The 20294-nt window shown below is 48.1% G+C and overlaps 1 protein-coding gene and 2 long non-coding RNA genes across 3 annotated transcripts in view; 1 reads left to right on the top strand and 2 right to left on the bottom strand.

Annotated features, from left to right (window-relative positions):
- Positions 1-404: 404 nt before the first annotated feature.
- On the bottom strand, positions 405-1630 carry LOC115275482. Its single transcript, XR_003901580.1, has 3 exons — positions 1387-1630; positions 1097-1285; positions 405-547 (listed from the first exon to the last, which is right to left on the bottom strand). It is a non-coding gene; the product is annotated as an uncharacterized LOC115275482 (long non-coding RNA).
- Positions 1631-2360: 730 nt separating this feature from the next.
- LOC115275436 lies at positions 2361-3043 on the bottom strand. The gene is made up of 2 exons (XR_003901563.1): positions 2583-3043; positions 2361-2469 (listed from the first exon to the last, which is right to left on the bottom strand). It is a non-coding gene; the product is annotated as an uncharacterized LOC115275436 (long non-coding RNA).
- A 13739-nt stretch (positions 3044-16782) lies between these two features.
- LOC115274574 (protein APCDD1-like) overlaps positions 16783-20294 on the top strand; it is an 18777-nt gene continuing 15265 nt past the window's right edge. Inside the window, exon 1 of the mRNA XM_029917980.1 lies at positions 16783-16868. Coding sequence (XP_029773840.1) covers positions 16783-16868 — 86 coding nt within the window. The remainder of the gene's footprint in view (positions 16869-20294) is intronic.

Below are 20294 nucleotides of genomic sequence, written 5' to 3'. Positions count from 1 at the left end.
ATAGTTCACATTCTTTTTTCCATTGTAAGTTTTCAAAATCTGGCGGGTATTTTTACATTTAAAGGACATCCCATTTTGCACACAAAACTTCCATCAGAAACACTCAATCTCAGGGCACCTGGGTGGCTCAGTCGGTGGAGGGTCCGATTCTTGATTTCAGCTCAGGCTGTGACCCCAGGGTCATGGGCTCGAGCCTGGAGTCAGGCTCTGTGCTGAGCGAGCGAGGGCCTGCCTGAGATTCTCTCTCTCTCTCTCTCTCTCTCTCTCTCTCTCTCTCTCTCTCTCTCTCTTTTCCCCCTGCCCTCCTCCCAAAAGTGCTCTCTCTATATATCTCTAAAAAGAGAGAGAGAGAGAGAGAGAGAGAGAGAGAGAGAGAATAAAGGAGGGAAAAAGGAAACGCTGAATCTGTATTTAGGTTTTATACAATCTGTGGTTGGAAAAACACATGCCGGTCCTTGCGGAGGAGCCCTTGATCTTGACCGCGTCAGGAGGCCTCACTGTATCGTACTCATGGGCATTCTTGAGCCACGTCCGTCCCCTTGAGCACCTGCGGGCAGGACGGGCCATCGGAGGCGCCCGGCGCCACCTGCATGTGAGCTCCCCCCGCCCCGCCGGGAGGCGTGGCCAGCAGGGCACAGCCCCCCCCCCCCCAGCTCCGGGCAGCGCCGTGAGCCCCTCCGGCGCCACTTCCGTGTTTTATGCCTCTTCGTGTCCCTCCCCTGCCTGACCCGGGGCTCGGCGCAGGCTATTGCTAAATAAAAGCAGTAATTGCATCCGCTAAAACTTCTTTTCAGATTCAGTAAACCAACCTGAACTCATTAACCTAGGGGGAAAGCGGGACTGCATAGAGATGCCCCTTGCCCTCTCCCGCTCATAAAACAGTCGTGAGGAGTGAGAGCTCTGGGCCGCCTGGTCACCGTCCTCAGTCCCGGCTCAGGAATGAGTGGTGTGGCCGCGTCAGCACCCCCCCCCCCCCCGGCCTGCGGATGAGGAAACGGGTGTGGGGAGGGGCAAGGGCCCACAGTCTCGCAGGCAGTGACCTGGGGGCCGGGGCCCGGCCCCCCTGTGGAGCCGGCCGAGTGCACGGAGCCAGCACCTGCTTGCCCGCCTGTGTCCCGTGGTCCCGCGCAGCCAGCTTCTGATCCCACGGAACAGATGAGGACACTGAGGCGCCTGGGGTGACGCATCCGCATCTCACCCAAAGCCACAGATGCTGGATTCCAGGCCAGCTTCGTCCGGCCCAGCCTGGGCTCCGGCCACCCGGCCCTACAGCCATGGTCCTTGCCTTTAAGGGACAGGTGTATGCCAGGGGTCAGGATGCAGCGAGGCCCCACCTGCCCCCCCCAGGAGAAGCCTGCCTTCAGCAGGGGGTTCATGCACGCTCACGGGGGACTCGGAGGCCCGGTGCTGTTGTGTGAAGGCTCTGTCCGTCTGCATTTCTCGGCCGGCCCTGGCCGCACGGGGCCCCCGGGGCTGAGAGGGGCCTCAAGCTGGGTTTAGCGCTCTGCCATCAGCATCCTGAAATTCTGCAGGCTCTGAACGTGGGCCCTGCTTTTTCAATAGGCTCTGAGCCCCACAAATCAGGTAGCAGGTTCCGGCGGCCAGTGTTTGCTGTGAGACCCGGGTGGATAGGGCACCAGGCCTGGCAGATGACAATGTCAGCAAGACAGAGGCCCCCCTGGCCCTCCCTGAGCTCACAGTCAGCTGCAGGGGCCTGTGATCGACAGGTGCCTTGACCTGCACTAGCAGTGGTCAGTGCTGGGAAGGTGGTGACCAGTATTGTTCCCTATAGGTCGGGGGGGGGGGCAGAGGGGGCGCGACAGGCTCTAGGGGGCACCAGAAGGCCCAGCTCAAGATAGGGTCATGGGTAAGCTCCCACCAAAGAGGGAACACTTGAGCTGAAGGATGAGAATGAGCCGGAAGATCCAAAAAGAGCATCCCTGGGGCAGTGCCAAGTTCAAAGGCCCCAGGGTGATTACAGGCTGGGCGTCTCAGGCTGCTGAGGCAGACCCCACAGACAGATGCTTGAGCATGTTGTCCTCAGTTTGGGGGCCTCGGAGGCCCAAGATCACAGGTGCCAACAAGTTCTCAGTCTGGTGAGGGCCCCCCTTCTGATTTACCCAGAACGAATCCCACCATGGGGACCCCACTTCCCTGACTACGTCTCAATCTATTATTATCTCCCAAAGGCCCCGCCTCCAAATGCCACCACACTGCGGGCCATCACAGTGCCTCAACAATGACCTTGGGCGGGGCACAGACACTCAGCCCCTCACGCCCGGTGCCAGAAAATATTGACGGGAGGTCAGTGTGACACCAGGGCGCCAGGAGAAAATGACGAGAGCAAACCCAGGCTGAGGTCGGGTTTTGCAGGATTTATAAACAGGAAGAATATTAAACAGCAGAGCGACCTGATCACTTGGACGTTTCTAGGACCTAGCGCTTGTTACCAGCGAAACTCCGGGTCCTCTGAAATGGGACGTAAAGTGAGCCCCTCTGAGCCCACCTCTCACACGACAACCCGGAACCTCCTTATCCACCTGTCCGCTCCCCTTCCCTTCCCTGTGTTTATCCGTCCCCACCTCTTCAGGGCATGGGCGCCCCGAGTGTAGACTGTGAGCCAGGCTTGCTCTTGAGCGCAGTGTTACCGCAGGCCGCATCCATTCTTCTGCACCTCCTTGGGCCCCTCCATGTTCTCTTTCCACCACGCGCGGGTGCTGTTGGGTGTGGCCACAGTTCACACCCGGTTTTCACTGCTGGATAATGTTCCAGTGTGCCGCGTGCTACAACTGACTCTTCGGTTCTTTGTTCCACAAACATTCCCTTGTTTCCGGCTTTAGCGCAAGTGTGTTAGCAACAGTCCTGTATTCGCGACCCGAGTGGGATGACGGGTGACTTCGTGGGGCCCCGCGGGTGCGCTTCCTTCAGGGGAAGAGAAGAGAATGCTACCGAGTGACATCTCTCAGCGACGGCCAGGATTCTTCCCTAAATACGCTATTTCCGCCCCGCGCACGCGCACGCATGCGCACGGGCGGCGTGCGCGGTGGGGGTTGACGTTGGACACATCTCTGACTGTGACTCACAGAAAACGTTTGTAAGCTCATGCTCTTACTTGGTCAACTCTTACGAAGTTTTTACAAGAGCTGCTCTACAAAGTAATTATCCCAATTCACGCTCCCACCGACGGGGTCCCCACCAACCTTCACCTGCGTTTGCTGTGGAACGCGTCGTTTTTGCTAATCTAATGAGGATGAAATGTTACTTTGTTGCATCTTAATTTGCATGGCCCTGACTACTAATGGGGTTGAACGTTTCTACATAGCTTTATTTACTATTGTGTTTCCTCTTCTGTGAAATACTGGCTTGTGTCTTGGGCCTGTTTTTCTGTTGTATTGTTTGTCTTTTCCTTAAGATTTGTAGGACTTCTTTACATGTTCCGTATACTAATCCTTGGCTGTTGATTGCATGGCAAATTCTCTTCTCCTGGTTAGTGGCTTTTCTTCTCATTCTCTGCGTGGTGTCTTTTGAGCAACAGAAGTTCCTAATTTTAATGTAGCATTATCAGCTTGTCTTTCAGCATTAACATTCTCTGCATTTTGTTTAGGAAATCCGTGGGGCGCCAGGGGGGCTCAGTTGGTTGAGTGTCGGACTTTGGCTCAGGTCATGATCTCACGGTTCATGGGTTCGAACCCCGAGTCCGGCTCTGTGCTGACAGCTCAGAGCCTGGAGCCTGCTTCGGATTCTGTGTTTCCCTCTCTCTCTGCCTCTCCCCTGCTCATGCTCTGTCTCTCAAAAATAAATAAATTTTTAAAAAAAGAAAGAAATCCTTTGCTATGTTGAGGTCTTGAACATATTCTTTCACATTTTCTTCTAAAGGTTTTAGCATTTTGCATTTACCTTTAATCCACTGGAAATTGACTTGGGGGTATAGGACCCAATCTCTCTATTTGCTGGCGGAACCCAGCTGTCCTGGGCCTGGTTTTTGAAAGGACGTCCCTCTCCCGCGGATCAGCAACCCCCTGGTATGGCAAACTTACAAAGTTCACGGGCCAGTAGCTGGGTTCTCGATTCTATTGATCGCTTTATCCCTGCACAGATATACAATGTTATAATTATTGAAGTTTTCATAAATCTTGATCTCTGATACAGAATGCCCCCATAGCCTATTTTTCTTCAATATAAATCTTATAGCCATCTTGTCAAGGTCCTTAACAAAAAAGCTTGTTGTGATTTTTGACCGGAATCCATTAGGTTTATGGACCAGAAGAGAATAGATGTCTCTTGATATTTTCTATCTGCGAATACATCACTTCATTTTTCCTATCTGGTCTTTTAGTACATTTGGGTAATTTTCTCCAAAAACGTTTTGTTTACCTTTATAAGATTTATTCCTGGGTACCTTATACTTTTTACCACTACTGTAAATGGTGTTTCCCCCCCAACTATTTGTTGCTGTTACAGAATGTAATTGATTTTTTTGGATTGATTTCTTTTATCCAGCCATCTTGCTAAACACTCTTCTTGTTTCCATTTTTCTGTAGATGTTGAGTGCTGAACAAAGATAAGTGTACCTTCTGCAAATGGTGATAGTTTTATTTCTTTTCTAATTCTTATGCCTTTTTCCCATACTGCTAGGATCTTCAGTAAGCATTAACAGTGACTGGCATCCGCTGTGATGGTGGGATCTTTTCTTATCCCTGATCCTAAAAGTTCAGTATTTCACCATGAAGAAATATCATTTAGGGGCATCTGGGTGGGACTCAGTTGGTTAAGCGTCAAACTTCAGCTCAGGTCATGATCTCACGGTTCGTGGGTTCAAGCCCCACATCAGGCTGTGTGCTGACAGCTCGGAGTTTGGAGCCTGCTTCGGATTCTGTGTCTCCTTCTCTCTCTCTGCCCCTCCCCCACTCACACTTTGTCTGTGTCTCAGAAATAAACTTAAAAAATTATTTCACTTAACGTACGGATTTTACTAATACCCTTAATCAGCATAAGGATATTTCAAAATTATTTCTCTTTTGATAAATTAAAAAAAATTTTTTTTAATGTTTATTCATTTTTGAGGCAGAGAGAGAGACAGAGTGTGAGCGGGGAAGGGTCAGAGAGAGAGGGAGACACAGAATCCGAAGCAGGCTCCAGGCTCTGAGCTGTCAGCACAGAGCCTGATGCGGCACCTGAACATACGAACTGTGAGATCATGACCTGGGCCAAAGTGGGATGCCCTACTGACTGAGCCACCCAGACGCCCCTCTTTTGATAAGATTTTTAAAATTATGAATGGGTGTAGAATTTTATCAAATGCTTTTCTACATCTGTGAGTAGCAGATCATATGGTTTTTCTCTTTTAATCTGTGAATGTGGTGAGTGACATTTATCGATTTTTCTAATATAAAATGTGTTTTGCATTATTGGGACTGACCCAACATGGACACGATGCATGATCTTTCCCATTTGCTAATATTTTATTTGGGACTTTTGCAACCTTGTCTATAAAGAGATTGTCCTATAACTTTCCTTTCTCACTCGGTCCTTAGTTTTCTTTCCTCACACTGTCTTCAAAAGGCTTCAGGGTCTCTCTCTCGTGAGGGTCCTTTCCAAAACCTGGAGTGGGGGCGGAACCCCAGCAACGAGTTCTTACAGACATCAGCTTTCACTGACTTTGAAAATGGAAGCCACTTAACATCATCCAGTTAGGAGAGAGGCCCTGTCTGCTCCGAGCTGGCTCTTTCCACCCTGACCCCCTGCCATCCTGCCTCCTGCTGTAAAGTGTTGGAGCAGCACAGGCATCTGGAGGGTCCTTGAGCAGAAGTGGCGCTGGGAATCCTTTCATGGGCTTTGCAGCCACTTCCGGTATTGTTAAGTTAGTGCTACCTGAGCTGGGGCGGGACTGGCTTCTGGAACACTCGCCCCTGGGGGGGTAGTGGGAGCTGCCGTCATGGTCATGAAGGAAGGTGTGTTTGGATTTGTCCTCTGGCACCAGTCATGTCCGCCGTGTGGGTGGTGGAGATGCAAGACGCGAAACACAGGGAGCCACAGCCAGCAGACGGGACGTTACTGCCCATCATTTGGCTCCTATGTGGAAGAAATTCGGTAGAGATTTCCCAAACACTGAGAACACCCTCTGAAACATAGGACATAGAACAGTGAGCTTGTGAGCCAAAAAAAATTAAATTAAATTAAAGAGTGTCTAAGTGATCAATAACCAAAGATATTTTTAGTCAACATGGGCAGAAGAAAGCCCGGATGGCCTTTCTACTCTTGCCATAGAAGATAAAAGTACAGAATCCTCGTCATAGGAAGAGGTGATCAAAGGCTCTACGGCCCCAAAAATGTTGGCAGAAGGCCATGCAAGGGTTGAGCCGTTGATCAGTCAGTCAGGACACTGTGCCGTTTTCGCACGTGTCGTTAGGTTTGTGGCACCTGTTAGCGTCCTCACATTTGTCTTTTCTTGTGATATGTGTCTCCTTCTAAATCAAGAGTTACTTAAAAAAAATTTTTTTTAACATTTATTTATTTTTGAGAGACAGAGACAGAGCATGAGCAGGGGAGGGGCAGAGAGAGAGGGAGACACCCAATTGGAAGCAGCTCCAGGGTCCGAACTGTCAGCACAGAGCCCGACACAGGGCTCGAACCCACGAACCGTGAGATCATGACCTGAGCTGAAGTCGACGCCTAACTGACTGAGCCCCCCAGGCGCCCCAAGAGTTACTTTTATTTTACTTCTGTATACATCTGCACGTTCGTTCTGAGGAGGAACTCCAGGCCCTGTCCTAGGTAAAAAGGACTCCGGTAGGAGGAGAGATTTGCTCCCTCGTTTTCTACCTTTTGAAGAGTTTGAGTAAAATTGGAATGAACGGTTTCGTTACAGTTTAGCAGAACTCCTGTAAGCACATTCTGGCCTGGGGTTTGTGTGTGTGTGTGTGTTTTGTGTTGTTTTGTGTTCTGTTTCTTGGCAAACTGGGATATTTCAAATTACTGCTCAATTCCTCAGCTACGCAACCCCTTAGGCAGCAGTTACATACAACGACCCATAAGCTTCTTTTTAAAAAATCTCTCTGCTCCATCTGTAGTTCTGCCCCCTTTCGTTCCTGATTTTATTTCTCTTCTCTCCCCCTCACTCACGGTTCCTTTCTTTTCTTTCTTTTCTTGGTAAGTCTTACTGAAGATTTACCTAATTTATTAAGGATTTCAGAGAATCAATCTGGGCCTTGTTTAATTCTCTGGTTTTTTTTCTTAATATCTGCATTTCCTCCTTACTATCTCTTTCCTTTGACCTTATTTGGGCTTGCTGTTTTCCATGCTCTACCTTTAAAAAAGTTTTTTTTTAAGTTTATTTTTGAGAGAGAGAGAGAGAGAGAGAGTGAGAGAGAGCACTTGCGAGTGAGCAGGGGAGAGGCAGAGACAGAGGAAGAAGATCTTAAGCAGGCTCCACATTGTCAGCACGGAGCCCAAGGTGGGTCTTGAACACACGAACCTCAAGATCATGACCTGAGCCAAAACCATGAGTTAGATGCCCAACCAACTGAGCCCTCCAGGCGTCTTGTCCCAACTTTTTGGTTGGATAAGTATCTTTAATTTTCAGCATTCTTCTTTTAAATATGTTTATAAGTTTATAAGCTTACCTCAAAGTCTTGCTTTCTGGGCATTCTACAAGTTTTGGTATGTATTATTTTCAACTTTCACTTAGCTGTAAGTTCTGTATTTTTTTTAAGCTTTTATTTATTTTGATTTATTCATTCATGCCTGGGTGTTTTAAAAGTGTTTGTAACTTCCAAACACATAGGATTTTTTAAAATGTTTTTATTTCTGACTTAATTTAGTCAGATCATTGTGATCAGTAAGTGGCCTGTATGGCACCAATTCTTTGAATTTGTTAAGACTTAATCCATGACTTCGCGCAGGGTCGGTGTTTGTGAGTATTGTCCACATGCTTGGAAAGGGCATCCTTTCGTGGTTGAGCACAGTCTTGTACAGACACTCACCCAACACACATATATAAAATGAGTTAGATTTGTTCATTGTGTTTTTAAACCTTCTGCATCATTACTGACTTTGCTTGACCGATAAATAACTGAAAACATTGTGTTATAATCTTTCACCAGGATGATGGCTCATCACTAGCCCCCTATGTCTAGAGCGATGTTTGCTCTGTATATTTCGATGCTATTTCAATATCTTTCTGGCAAATTGGACCATCTATGGAGTGACCTCTATCCTTAATAATGCTTTTTATGGTATATCCTGCTTTATCTGACGTCAGTTTCCTTTTATTTAGTATTAGTAAATAAGTAGCCTTCAATCACTTTACTTTCAACCTTTTCGTGTTCTTAGGCTTTGAGTATGTAAATAACCTAGAGCAGAAGTCCTGAAAATCCAATTTGATAAAGTCTTCTAACTGACAAGTAAATCAGGTTTGTTTCTATCATCTTCTTATTTTCTGCAAATTGTGCTTTATGCATTCTTCCTCCTTTCTTGTCATATATGTCATAGATATATGTATGCATATGTATATGCAGGATAATGTTTGTGTGTCATAGAGGTGACATCTATATATTTAAAAGATTAGTTGAGTTGTGTTTATTCCCACTAGGGTTTTTTTTCCTTTCTTCTGGCTTGGAAGTGTATACAATACTTCCGTAATGTTCGTGGCTATTTCGGAAATTAGAACACCTTGATATCTTCACCCTCCACTTCTATCTTCATGCTTTTCCTGATAACGCAAAGAATTTAGAACATTGGTCTAAATATTCCTCTTCAAAAATCACAGACTATTATTTTCTAGTATTTTAATCATGTCTTTTTTTTTTTGACCCCACAAAATGAGAGACTATCAGTTTATCTGTGGTGGTGGTGATGGTGGTGGTGGTTTCAATTTACAACATTTTCAAATTCTTGGCTCGTGAAATCTTCTTAGAAGCCAGACACTGCCTCTTCGATTCCTTGGTATAAAAGGTCATTAGTGTAGCGGTACTCTTGGTACCCAACTCAGCACTGTTTCTCTGAAAATGCCTTTACTTAATCCTTGTTCTTGAAAGGTTATTTGGCTGGGGACACAATTCTAAGCCAAGAGTTCCTTTCTCTCTTACTCTCTCTTTGTCTCTCTCTCTCTCTCTTTTTTTTTTTACCTTTAGTGTTCTACGGGGCCAAGGGTTAGTTTGTTTTTACTGATTTTGTTTGGTGCTCACTGTTCTTCTTGGGACCAGTGGTGGGGGGTCTTTTTTTGGTCTCCAGAAAATTATCAGACATTTTTTCTTCATCTATTGTTTCTCCGCTACCCTTCCTTTTTTTCTCCTTCTAGGAGACATTAGACTTTCTCCATATAACTGCTATGCCTTCCAACCCTTTTCTCTTAGTTTTCAGCCCCCTCTCTTCATTTCCCAAATTTTGGGTAATTTCTTTTCATCTATTTTCCAGTTCATGAATGCCCTTTTCAACTGTGTCTAACCTGCTCCTTGATCCAGACACTAAGTTTTCATATTAATAATTATTTTTTTTGTTTCTTAATGTTCTATTTGGTTCTTTTTTCAAATCTGCTTGGCCATTTTTTATAGGTTCATGTTTGTTATTCTCTCTTTTTTTTTTTTTTGCTTAGTAAATATTATTTATTTTGATGAAGACCCTAAATGCAAGAACTCGGCCATAACTTGGTATTTCCAGCACTACTTAGCATATTGCTTTGTGAGAAAATAGTACTTGGTATATTTGTGACTGAAATCAATCTGTCATAGATCATACTCAGACTGAGTTCTACTGTCCTTTTGGAAGCAAGCTCATGAACAGATTTCCAGTGCAGGTTATATGAGCTTAACCTTCTCCTGTAGTATCACCTTTACTCATTTATTTCTTAATTGCTGATACAGATGCGTCTGTAATAAACATTGGGTTTTTGTGATCAAATACAGTCTCAATGACAAGACAACTTAGAAGTGAACATTGAAACAGCCTACCATCAGAACTGAAACAAAACTATGTCTCTTAGCAACAGTAGTTCTGAAACTATTTTTATACAGCCTAAAAGTAAGGGCATCCACTCCATTATTTTCCAAATTTAAGTTTAGTTGATGGATTTTACTGAAATGGTTATTTGCTCCACGTTCATTTTTTTAATTCAAAATTTTATTGAACATTTCATACATGCTTTTCTTTTTTCTGTGATGGTAATTCCAATATCTGATGCTCCGGGGATGTAAGATTTTTGTTTCTGCTAACTCTTACTCCATAGTGAGTGGTTTACTTACATATTTAGTGACCTTTAATTGGGGACTCATATGTGTTTGGTCTAATCCATGGAAAATCTTGGAGGGGGAAATGACCATGCCTTTCTCAAGAAAACATTCATATTTGTTTCTCCCAGGAGCCAATGCTTCCCCAGAAATGTGGTTCACACCTTGATCCTTAACCGCCAGCAATGCTAACAATGACATTTGCCCCCAGGAGGGTCTCTGCGGGTCCCACTCCAGCTCACGTTCGGGGCCAGGGATCTCAGAGGCTTCCCCACACTCTACAGAATCACACTTTACATCAAATCTCGTTGTGCGTCGTGAAGGGGTCCTTGCGATATTCTGCGAGCCGCCCAGCAGAAATGGGATGCTGATTTCCATCTCTAAAGATCACACCTGCTGTTTCATGGGGTGGGGCGTGGGGGGCGCTGCGTGGATGCTGGGGAAACACTGAGAGGCAACGGTCACTCTTTCAGGTGAGAGACGGCGGTGGTCTGACCCAGGGTGGGATCAGTGAAAATCAACAGAACGGTATGAATCCAAGTCAGTGGAGCGTCTGCTGCTTAATGTGTGTCCCTCGCCTGCTTCCAGGCACAGAGATGTGTGCGTGGCCGCACACTCTCGTTAGCTTGTAATTTCTCTGCCACCGTTCAGATGTTAGAGAGCAGAAAGTGAGAAGTGTGATCATATCCAGTGTGGCCAAAAGGTAAAAGGACACGAATACTCTCATATACCATTGGGGGAGGCTAACCTGAAACAGCATTTTTGGAGGACAACTTAGTCAGACCTATCAAAATGTTAAGCATGCGGGGTGCCTGGGTGGCTCAGTCGGTTGAGCCTCCGACTTCGGCTCAGGTCAGATCTCACGTTCGTGGGTTCCAGCCCCGCATCAGGCTCTGTGCTGACAGCTAGCTCAGAGCCTGGAGCCTGCTTCCGGTTCTGTGTCTCCTTCTCTCTCTGCCCCTTCCCCTCTCATGCTGTGTCTGTCTCTGTATCAAAAATAAATAAAACATTAAAAAAATCAAAATGTTAAGCATGCAATCTTTTTGTTAGGAATTTCTCCAAAGGACACATACAAAATGTATGCCAAAATATGTTAAAATGTTAAAAGGATGTCCAAGATATTGCTGTATTATGTAGTAATCGCAACAAACGAACCCAACCCAAGAAAACTGACCACGGTCTGAATGACTGTCTGGGAAGACTGGTTTGGGAAATGAAGATTCATCTCCCTCATGGAGCACTGTTTTGTTTTCCACAAAGAGACACATCTAAGGTAGAAAGCAATCCCTGATAACTCAACTGTAAAAAGCAAAATGCAGAACAATGTGTACAGAAAGATTGCGTCCATAAAAAAAAACCTTAATGGCCAAATAAAAAACATATGCATTTATATGCAGAGATCGGCAGGAAACCGTTTTCTGGGAGGTACACACGTGACTTAAAGTGATGCACATTGGAGAAAGTAAGTGGGGCTTCGGGGTAGAAAAAGCGACTTTCGCTTTTCATTTTCTCCCTTTTTTATACATTTTGAAAATTCCACTGCAAGCCAGGCATTGCTTTTGTTTGAATGGTGTAGCCTGTTTTTATTGGGCTCTTCATGATTAGGGCACCTGCTCCTCACGGTTACTGCATCTCCCTGTAACTTTATCATTTCCACTGGTTCCTCCCTGGAAGACTGAATAATCCTTAGTCCCTCCGGTCCCAAGGAGCCAACCTTCCCCAAAGGCCTCCAAAATCTATTATTAAGATAAAAACATAGACTTCAAATAATATGCATGAAATGATCCCATTTTTTTTGTGAACAATAACAGAGTAAATGTGTGCGTGTGTGTATAAAAGAAGAAAAGTCGAGGAAGATTTATCCATTCATTCAACAAAAATGCATTGTGTGCCTGCCAAGAGCCGGGCATCGGTGTGGAGATGCCAGGTCAGAGGGCACCCGAGTCCCTGTGTTCTCTCCCCTCTCTCTCTCCCTCCCCCCTGCATCCCAGACTCCAGAAGCTGCAGGGCAACGTGTGCCAGCAGGTCAACAGCACTTCACTGTGGGCGAGGTGCATGGGAGGGAGCTTTAATATCACCTTCATGTTTTACTGTATCTTCTGATTCATTTCTTTCTTGCCCTGTGTACGGCATAAGAGATCTTATATAAAAATAATAATTAAGCCATAAAACACAATCTCCCTACCCCTCTGGTTTTGCCTCTTCTCCGAACGCCTACACTTACCCACGCAGTATTTGAGATACACCCACACTAACACGTTTTTTTGGAATGGGTCTGGAAATCAACGCTCAGTGTGCCCCTTGCATTTTGTCTGCAACCCTACTTGTGAACAGCCAGCTCCCAGTCCTTCTGATCCTCTTCGAGTGGCCCTCCTCGGGCCCTCCCTGGCCCTTCCCTTGGGGCTGCTTTTTCCTTGGGATTCTGCCTCTGGCCAACTTCCACCCTCTGCCCTCGCCAGCGGCCAGCAGCTGGTGCACGCATCGCCCGGGGGTGGGGGTGGGGGAGGGGGCCATCACGGCTGCTGCCTACATCAGCTCCCCAAACAGCAAACCCCAGAGAGGAAACTCCCCAGCTCTCCGTCTGGGAGATGGCGCAGCACCCAGCGCCCCCCACCCAGCCTCGGGCGGAGAACGCACAGGCCCAAGGCGCCTCTGCTCTCTGCCCCCGCCCCACGGCTCAACGGGGCCAGGCTGGCTTCCACACGCCCCGCCCCCTCCCCACCCCGGCCTCCGCGCCAGGGATGTGAGGGGGGCTCTCACAGGTTCAAGCCCTTCCTTCCCGCCCCCCCCCCACTAGATCATCCTTCACACAAGTCAGGAGGCCTAGGAGCATTGGTCCCCAACTGCCACCATGGCAATTTGGCCACCTCTGATCACTACTGTTTTATAACTGCGTTGACATCTCTCTCTCTGTCTCTCTAAAGTAACTAACCCGTTTTCACTTAGTGGAAAAAAAAAAAACCCAAGCCACCCCTGTATACTTTAGGCTCATGCTAACAAAACCCCAAGCCTGATGCCTCAGTTACTGAGCCAAATCAAAACAGACACGGAGCTAATCAGACGTGAGGTGTCCATCATGTTCCGCGGGAGTCACGGCCGGTGTCGCCCGGGAAGGCGCAGCGCTGCCTTCCAAAACGCCAGCCGCCCTCCGCCCCGCACACGGCTCCTTCTGTTTGAAGGACACTCCAGACCCTCAAGTGGCTGCGAGGGCCTCCGCACAGCTGCTGCCCTGCTCTCGCCGTGCCAGCCCTCGCCTGGGCCCGCCCGCCGCCGGGCAGATCCCGGCTCCCCCGAGCTGGCTCCCACCTCCCGCCTTCACTGCCTCCGCCCGGTGCCCGTCCGGCCCTCGTCCACCTGCCAGCGACTCTCAAGGAGCGTGTAGGCGGTGAGGCCCCTCCTGGGGGCCCCTCCTTGTTCCTGCCTTCGGCAAACTGGGTCAGCGTCCTTGCGCAGAACTTCTCCAAGGTTCTGTTGCCCTAGCTCGGGCCACCAGACCCTGAGCCCTCGTCGAAGCGTCTTTCCACCTGGGGCCAGGCACACAGTAGGTGCTTGATAAGTGTTGAGCAAAGCCCAGGGCTGTGTGTCGGTGGAAGGAGACTGGGGTTCACAGGGGACAGACCTGGTTTGGAGATTGGGCCTTTCCACCCACCGACTTGTGTGCCTGAAGCTGGACACTGGACGCTCCTCTCCTGAGCCTCTGTTTCTCCATCTGGGAGATGGGGTGGTCAAGTTCCCATCCCAAAGGCGTTAGCGGGACTGGGCTTTGCAGAAATGTGGGCTTAGTCCCTGGATGGTTCCAGAGACGTAGATGATGATCCTCTGTGTCCGTCCAATCCGCACGGCCGCGTTCCCTCTGTGAGCCCGGGTGCCCCCCCAGAGGGGAGCCGGCCCCCCATTCTGGGTCGCAGGGGAAGGCAAGAATCACAAGCCTGTTTATTTAACATTAGGAAGCCAGCGCATTTTCCTGGACCTTGTCTGCAACACTAATGCCAATGTTTGCGTCTTAGGGACTCTATTTGTATGGTAATTTAAAAACAGGGTTCGGACTGACTCCTGGAACTCTGAAAGCACATTAATTTTTCTGGACGGTAAAATAATGCCATAATTAAATATTACCATTTCTCTTAAAATAAAATCTGGTAACTCCTAACAAAATGGGTTTTTTGAAACATGATGGAGGTTTTCCCACAAAACTGCACTCTGGGGAAATTCGTTATTTTCAATGTACGGAAGAGACCGCGAACTTAATCTCAACGCGATGTAAGAAAAATTGATTTGTTAAATTACAATAATTTTCCTGCATTTAAAATCTCCGTGCTTCCTGTCGGAGCTGACCCAAAGCCTCCCCCCCCCCCCAGCCCTCCCCATTACGTGTCTTTGGGGAAAAGACTGCAGGACCAGGAGGTTCTGTTTCCTTGTTTGCAAAGCCTCCTAGAGGCCCTTTCCCGTGGTTCCAATCAGAGTTCTTGTTCCGCCTGCAAACTTCTCCGAAAGGAGGCGAGTGTGGTTGGCTCCATTGCCCGCGCCCTTCGGTCTCCAAATAGGTTCTCTGTGGGGGCAGAAATGATGCCCAGTGGGAAGAAACATGGGGCCCAGCGCTGGCCTTCCATGGGCTCCGTCTTCACCAAGTCGGCGTGCGCGAGGGAGCCTCGGGGGGCTCCCGGGGGAGGCAGGACGCTGGAGGAGGCAGTACCAGGTTTCACCCGGGGCGCCCAACCGCCCCAACCAAAGCTCACGAGGGCCCCCTTGTGGAGACTCCCAAGAACAGCCCAGTAAGTGGTGTACTTCCCCCAACACCGGGGTGCTCCCCGTGACCCCCCACACCTCCCGGCAGCTCTCGGACCCAAAGACAGTCAACGGAAACCATGAGTTTCCATCCTTCTCTCTTTAAGACCTAAATGTTCCCGTGGGACAAGAATGTTCTTGGCCCCTCCAAGAAAGAGCGATGGAGAACCAGCTCCCAAGGCCCCACGAAGAGCTAAGCTCCTCAAGATGCCGACTTTGCTTTCTTCCTTGACTCTTCCAGAGTCTTCCCCGTGATTGCACACCCGTCTTCTTTCTCATTGAATGTGTCAAAACCTTGGGATCATCTCAGCCAACTCCTCTTCTGTGGAGCAAGGAAGGCTTCCAGGTTCTGCCAAGAGGGTGGACCAAGGTTCCGTCCAATGGGAGACTTCCAGACACACGTTCCGTTGAGCAGATGCTGACTGGGAACTACACCCTCACGGCAGGCACCAAGGATGTCAGGCCTCGGCGCACCCGGGGCCCTGGGAGAGCCCACGCCCCCTCTGTCGGAGCCCCCACGCCCGCTCCTCGAGGCCCAGGAGGACCGCCAGGATCAGCAGGGAGCACTGGCTGGCTGGCTGTGGGAGAGACTAGACACCTAACCTCCAAGGGGCAACGTGCAGATCTGGGAACACGGGCGTGAGAGCCGCGCCGCCCAGGCCTGGCCTCTAAGACACCAGAACATCTGGGTGAAAAGGCAACAACTCCCATCAATCACCCTAATGCCTTGGCTATTTGGAAACAGCTGGGCTTTGGCTGGAATTTTCCAGTTTTCATCTGGGTGGAAGCCCCGCCAGAACAAGGGGTAATTAGCATTATCAGGGGGCCGAGGGGGAGTTTCTAGGCAAACTGTTTTTGTGCTGGAACATTCCTACACAAACAAACAAAAAACACTGGCTGGTGAGGCAGGCCTGGTGGGCCAGACTCCTTTCCCAGGCCCCCCCACCCCCACCCCCGGTTCCTTTCCTGTCCCTAGAGCTATACATTGGCTTTTCCCTCAGCAGGAAATGCTCCACACAGGCCGGGGGGGGGGGGCGGTCTGTGCGACTAGCCCGTTACAAAATGTTTTCAATTTTAGAAACACAAACGTAAAGCAATCACCCCTCCAGTGGCACCAGGTGAGGTCCACCTTCTCCACCGACCCCATGGTCCAGCCTGCCCCTGGGACCCTTCATGGGGGGCTGAGCCAACAGTAACGCACCAAACCGTGTCCTCCACTCGCCTTTCGACACACTGACATCTGACTCTGATGCCTCTTCCTTCCCACCTGCTCAGAACCTGCTTCTCCAGCCCCCCAGGCCCCCCAGGATTCCCCAGGGTGACCTTCAGATCTCCAAGCTCGGCGAGCAGAGGACGGAGGGCACGGCTCAGAGTCCTGGACACTTTGGCGGAGTGGGCGGCGAGGTGTACTTTTTCCAGGGCACGGCTGTGTCTGAGTTTCCCAAGAACAGAAAGCCCCTCTCCCACCCCCCACAACCTCCCCTCCCCCAACACTTAGCCTTGAACACCAAGGCCTCGGATTAGATGGATGATGAGTTTCAATTATGGCCAAATGAGGGACATAGGAGGGATCTGAAGACCAGCCATCCGCACCAGAGGGGAAGCTTAGACTCCTTGGAATTCAGAGTTTGTCTTCATATTTCTGCGATGTGCTGGCACTGTCAGAGCATGACGGAGCCCGGGACCTTCTCGGGGGGACTTGAAATGGAAACTCCGCGTGCCTCTCGTGCAATGACTTCATGGAAAGCACATCTTCTGCTGGAGCAACGTGGCGATGGCGGCCGTCGCCAGCAGCCGGATTCTGAAGCGCGTTGGCGAAGCGGCTAGCGTGTCCCCTCGCACCCCAGCACGCGTCCATCTGTAAAAAGCGGCCACCTCTATTCAAGAGAGCTTATGTCTGGGGGTGGGGATTTTTATTTAAAATGTGCGTAAGCTTCCAAGTCCAAACATTCTAGGTGAATTACCTCAAGCTGAGGATTTTGAAATAAACCAGAGGGTTTCCAATTTTGTTTTTTTTTTTTTAAGCAAGAGAACACTTTTTTTCCAAAGCAGATCTCAATTAGCCTCCCAATATAGAAATGGGGGGCTACTTGGGCTAAAGCAGGGGGTGGAGGCTAGCGGTCCACTCACCGGGATGCCTCTTTTCTCCCAGAAAAAACATTAGTGGTCTTTGGAAACCAGCTGGAAAACCTTGGGTACCAGCAAAGGTGGAAGAGACACAGTCCATTCTTAAGCTAGAGTGAAGCCACCCATGTGGCAGCTGCCAGCCACGTGGGGCCCCAAGCCCCCAAAGGGCAGCCAGTTCTAAACTGAGTTGTGTTACGAGTGTAAATATGCACCTGACTTCCAAGACTTTTATGGAAAAAAAGCATATATCTCACGAATAGTTTTCATATTTATTACATGTTAAGACATAATATCTGGGGCTGAATATTATTAAAATTAATTTATCTGTTACCTTTTAGCCTTTTTACTGTGGCTTCTAGAAAACGTAGAGTCACATGCATGGCTGACATTTGTGGCTCATATTCTCTTTCCATTGAGCAGTGCCATGGAGCCAGGCTGAGCCTTCCCTGGGGGGTCTACAACCACATCAGGGTCCTGGTTTGGCTGGGGTGGGTTCCAAGGTTCAGCAAAGGCTTTGGGGAACCTGGGTGGCTCTATCGGTTAAGTGCCTAACTCTTGATCTCGGCTCAGGTCCTGATCTCACATTCATGGGTTCAAACCCCACATTGGGCTCCAAGCTGACAAGTGCAGAGCCTGCTTAGGATTCCCTCTCTCACTCTCCCTCTCTCTTTCCTCCTCTCACTCATTCTCTCAAAAAATAAACAAATAAACATTTAAAACAAACACACACATACCACCACCACTACAACCACCACCACCACCAACAACAACAACAAAGGATTTAAAGCAAAGCACCCGGCATCAGGTTTTGATGCTGGATCCAGCGTGTCCTTGAAGCTCTCATCAAGATTTGATGCTCACACCTAAATCACTCTCCACCTACTTCTCTTTCCTCGCATCTTGCTTGGACCGTCCAAGACCCCCAGCCTACTGGGAACTCCCTTACCCACCATCGTTGAACCTTTAGCCAGATTGTTAGTGAGCCCAACAACTTCTGTTACTCTGCTTCCATTCCAAGCCTGATCCTAATAGCCACACACGTAAGGGAAGTCACCAGCTGATTTTTAGGAGGGGAAACCCCAAAGGGTGGGCGAAGTGGTGCCCCGGGAGCTCACGTGCTCAGTGTTATGCTGCATGAGTCACTCACTGGTCCATTCATTCAGCTAACGGAGCAGTTCTAGCTAGCATTTATTGAGTATTTACTATGTGCCGTCATTGTTCTTAGTGCTTTCATGTCTCAACAACAAATATGAATTGGGCATCCATCAGGCATCGTCCTAGGTGTTGAAGAATCAGCAGTAACCAAGAGAGATAAAGACCTCTTCTCATGTAGCAGGCAAACTAGATAGTAAGAGATAGGAAGGAAGAAAGAAAAGAAGGGAAGGGAAGAGAAAGGAAGGGAAGGGAAGGTAGAAGGAAGAAAGGAAGAAAAGAAGAGGAAAAGAAAGGAAAGGGAAAGAAGGAAAGAAAAAGGGGAAGAAGAAAGAAAAAGAAAAAGAGGAAGGAAAGAGGGAAGGAAGGAAGGAAAAAGAAAAGAAAAAGAGGGAAGGAAGGAAGGAAAAAAGAAAGAAAGGAAATTGAGGCAACTTGTGTGACACCCCAGCAGCAATGAGCACACTCAGAGCCCAGATCTTGGTTTCTAAACACCATCCATCCAAAAAAAAAAGAACCAGGACTCCTTGGAAAAATGGTTGACTCCAGGCCAAGGGCAAGGAAAGTACAAAATGAGCCTGGAAGATCTTCCAGTGCCAGAAAACGAGGAAGTGCTCACAAAAATGACAAGGGCATGTAGAAAGTTACACAAGAGCTAAGTTGAAGGATCTCCTAATGACCAAGTCAGGGACAATTCAGTGACAAAATGAATAATGATCGCAATGGATTGTGACCTGTAAAATCAACATATCCAGGTTCACACTAATACAAAGAGTGAAATGGGAGGCGGACAGGGCTCCTGTACGACACAACCCCAATCAATAAACCCAGGGTTTGATGGAACTAGAGAATATCCATTTGGAAAACACTACAGTAATAATTTGTAGGCAAGAATCATCACTGGTCATCAGTAGATCCTAAAATTAGTGGAGGGGGAAGGATAATGATAAACAAGAGATTTACATTATCTCTAAGCATCTGCCTCTACGATAATTATTAATTACAAAGAAAAGTAGTAAGAGTGAAGAAACTTGGTAGCCACTTCCTTAAGCAAGTAATCAAAGTGAACTTCACCAGGATTGGGACAGATTGACATGGCACCATCTGTGTCACTGCAGTCACATGACGTCACCTCTATGGCCTTCTGACCCAAACTGCAGAGGCTGAATTTAATCACAAAGAAACTTCAGACAACCCCAAGTTGAGGAACATGCCAGAAAATACTGGCCAGCCCTCTTCAAAAGCAGCAAGGTCGTGAAAGACAAAGACCAAAGAAAAGTTTCCGGTGAAAGGAGATGAGACCCAGAACTGGATCCTGGGCCCAAAATGAGATGCTGATGGGACAGTTGGTGAAACGTGCATAGGATTTGGAGATTAGTTAATGACATTGTATCAATATTAATGTCCTGGTTTTGATCTAGAACTATGTCTGTGTGTGATAGTAACATTTGGGGAGCTGGATGAAGGGTATGCTAGCACCTTCTACCGCTTTTGCAACATTTTGGTGAGTCCTAGATTATCACAAGTTGAAAAGCCAACAAACAAAAGTAAATAAAAAACAGTAGCAGGGAAATCACTGCCAGTTGCAGTGAGTAGCACACAAAACAAAGAGGGAATCAAAGAGTGGAAGGAGGTGTTCAATACCAGCCTGGCCCCAAAGGCAAGGGAAATGAAAGCAAAACTGAACTCTTGGGACTTCATCAAGATAAAAAGCTCCTGCACTGCAAAGGAAACAATCAAGAAAACTAATAGGCAACCGACAGAATGGGAAAAGATAGTTGAAAATGACATATCAGATAAAGGGCTAGTATCCAAAATCTATAAGGAACTCCCCAAACTCCACACCCAAAAAACAAATAACCTGGTGAAGAAATGGGCAGAAGACATGAACAGACACTTCTCCAAAGAGGACATCCAGATGGCCTACAGGCACATGAAACGATGCTCAACATCACTCATCATCAGGGAAACACAAATCAAAACCACACTGAGGTACCACCTCACACC

Source organism: Suricata suricatta, chromosome 12, assembly GCF_006229205.1.
Source record: "Suricata suricatta isolate VVHF042 chromosome 12, meerkat_22Aug2017_6uvM2_HiC, whole genome shotgun sequence".
In the NCBI taxonomy this organism is placed as follows: domain Eukaryota; kingdom Metazoa; phylum Chordata; class Mammalia; order Carnivora; family Herpestidae; genus Suricata; species Suricata suricatta.
This window is presented reverse-complemented; position numbering and strand designations above follow the sequence as displayed.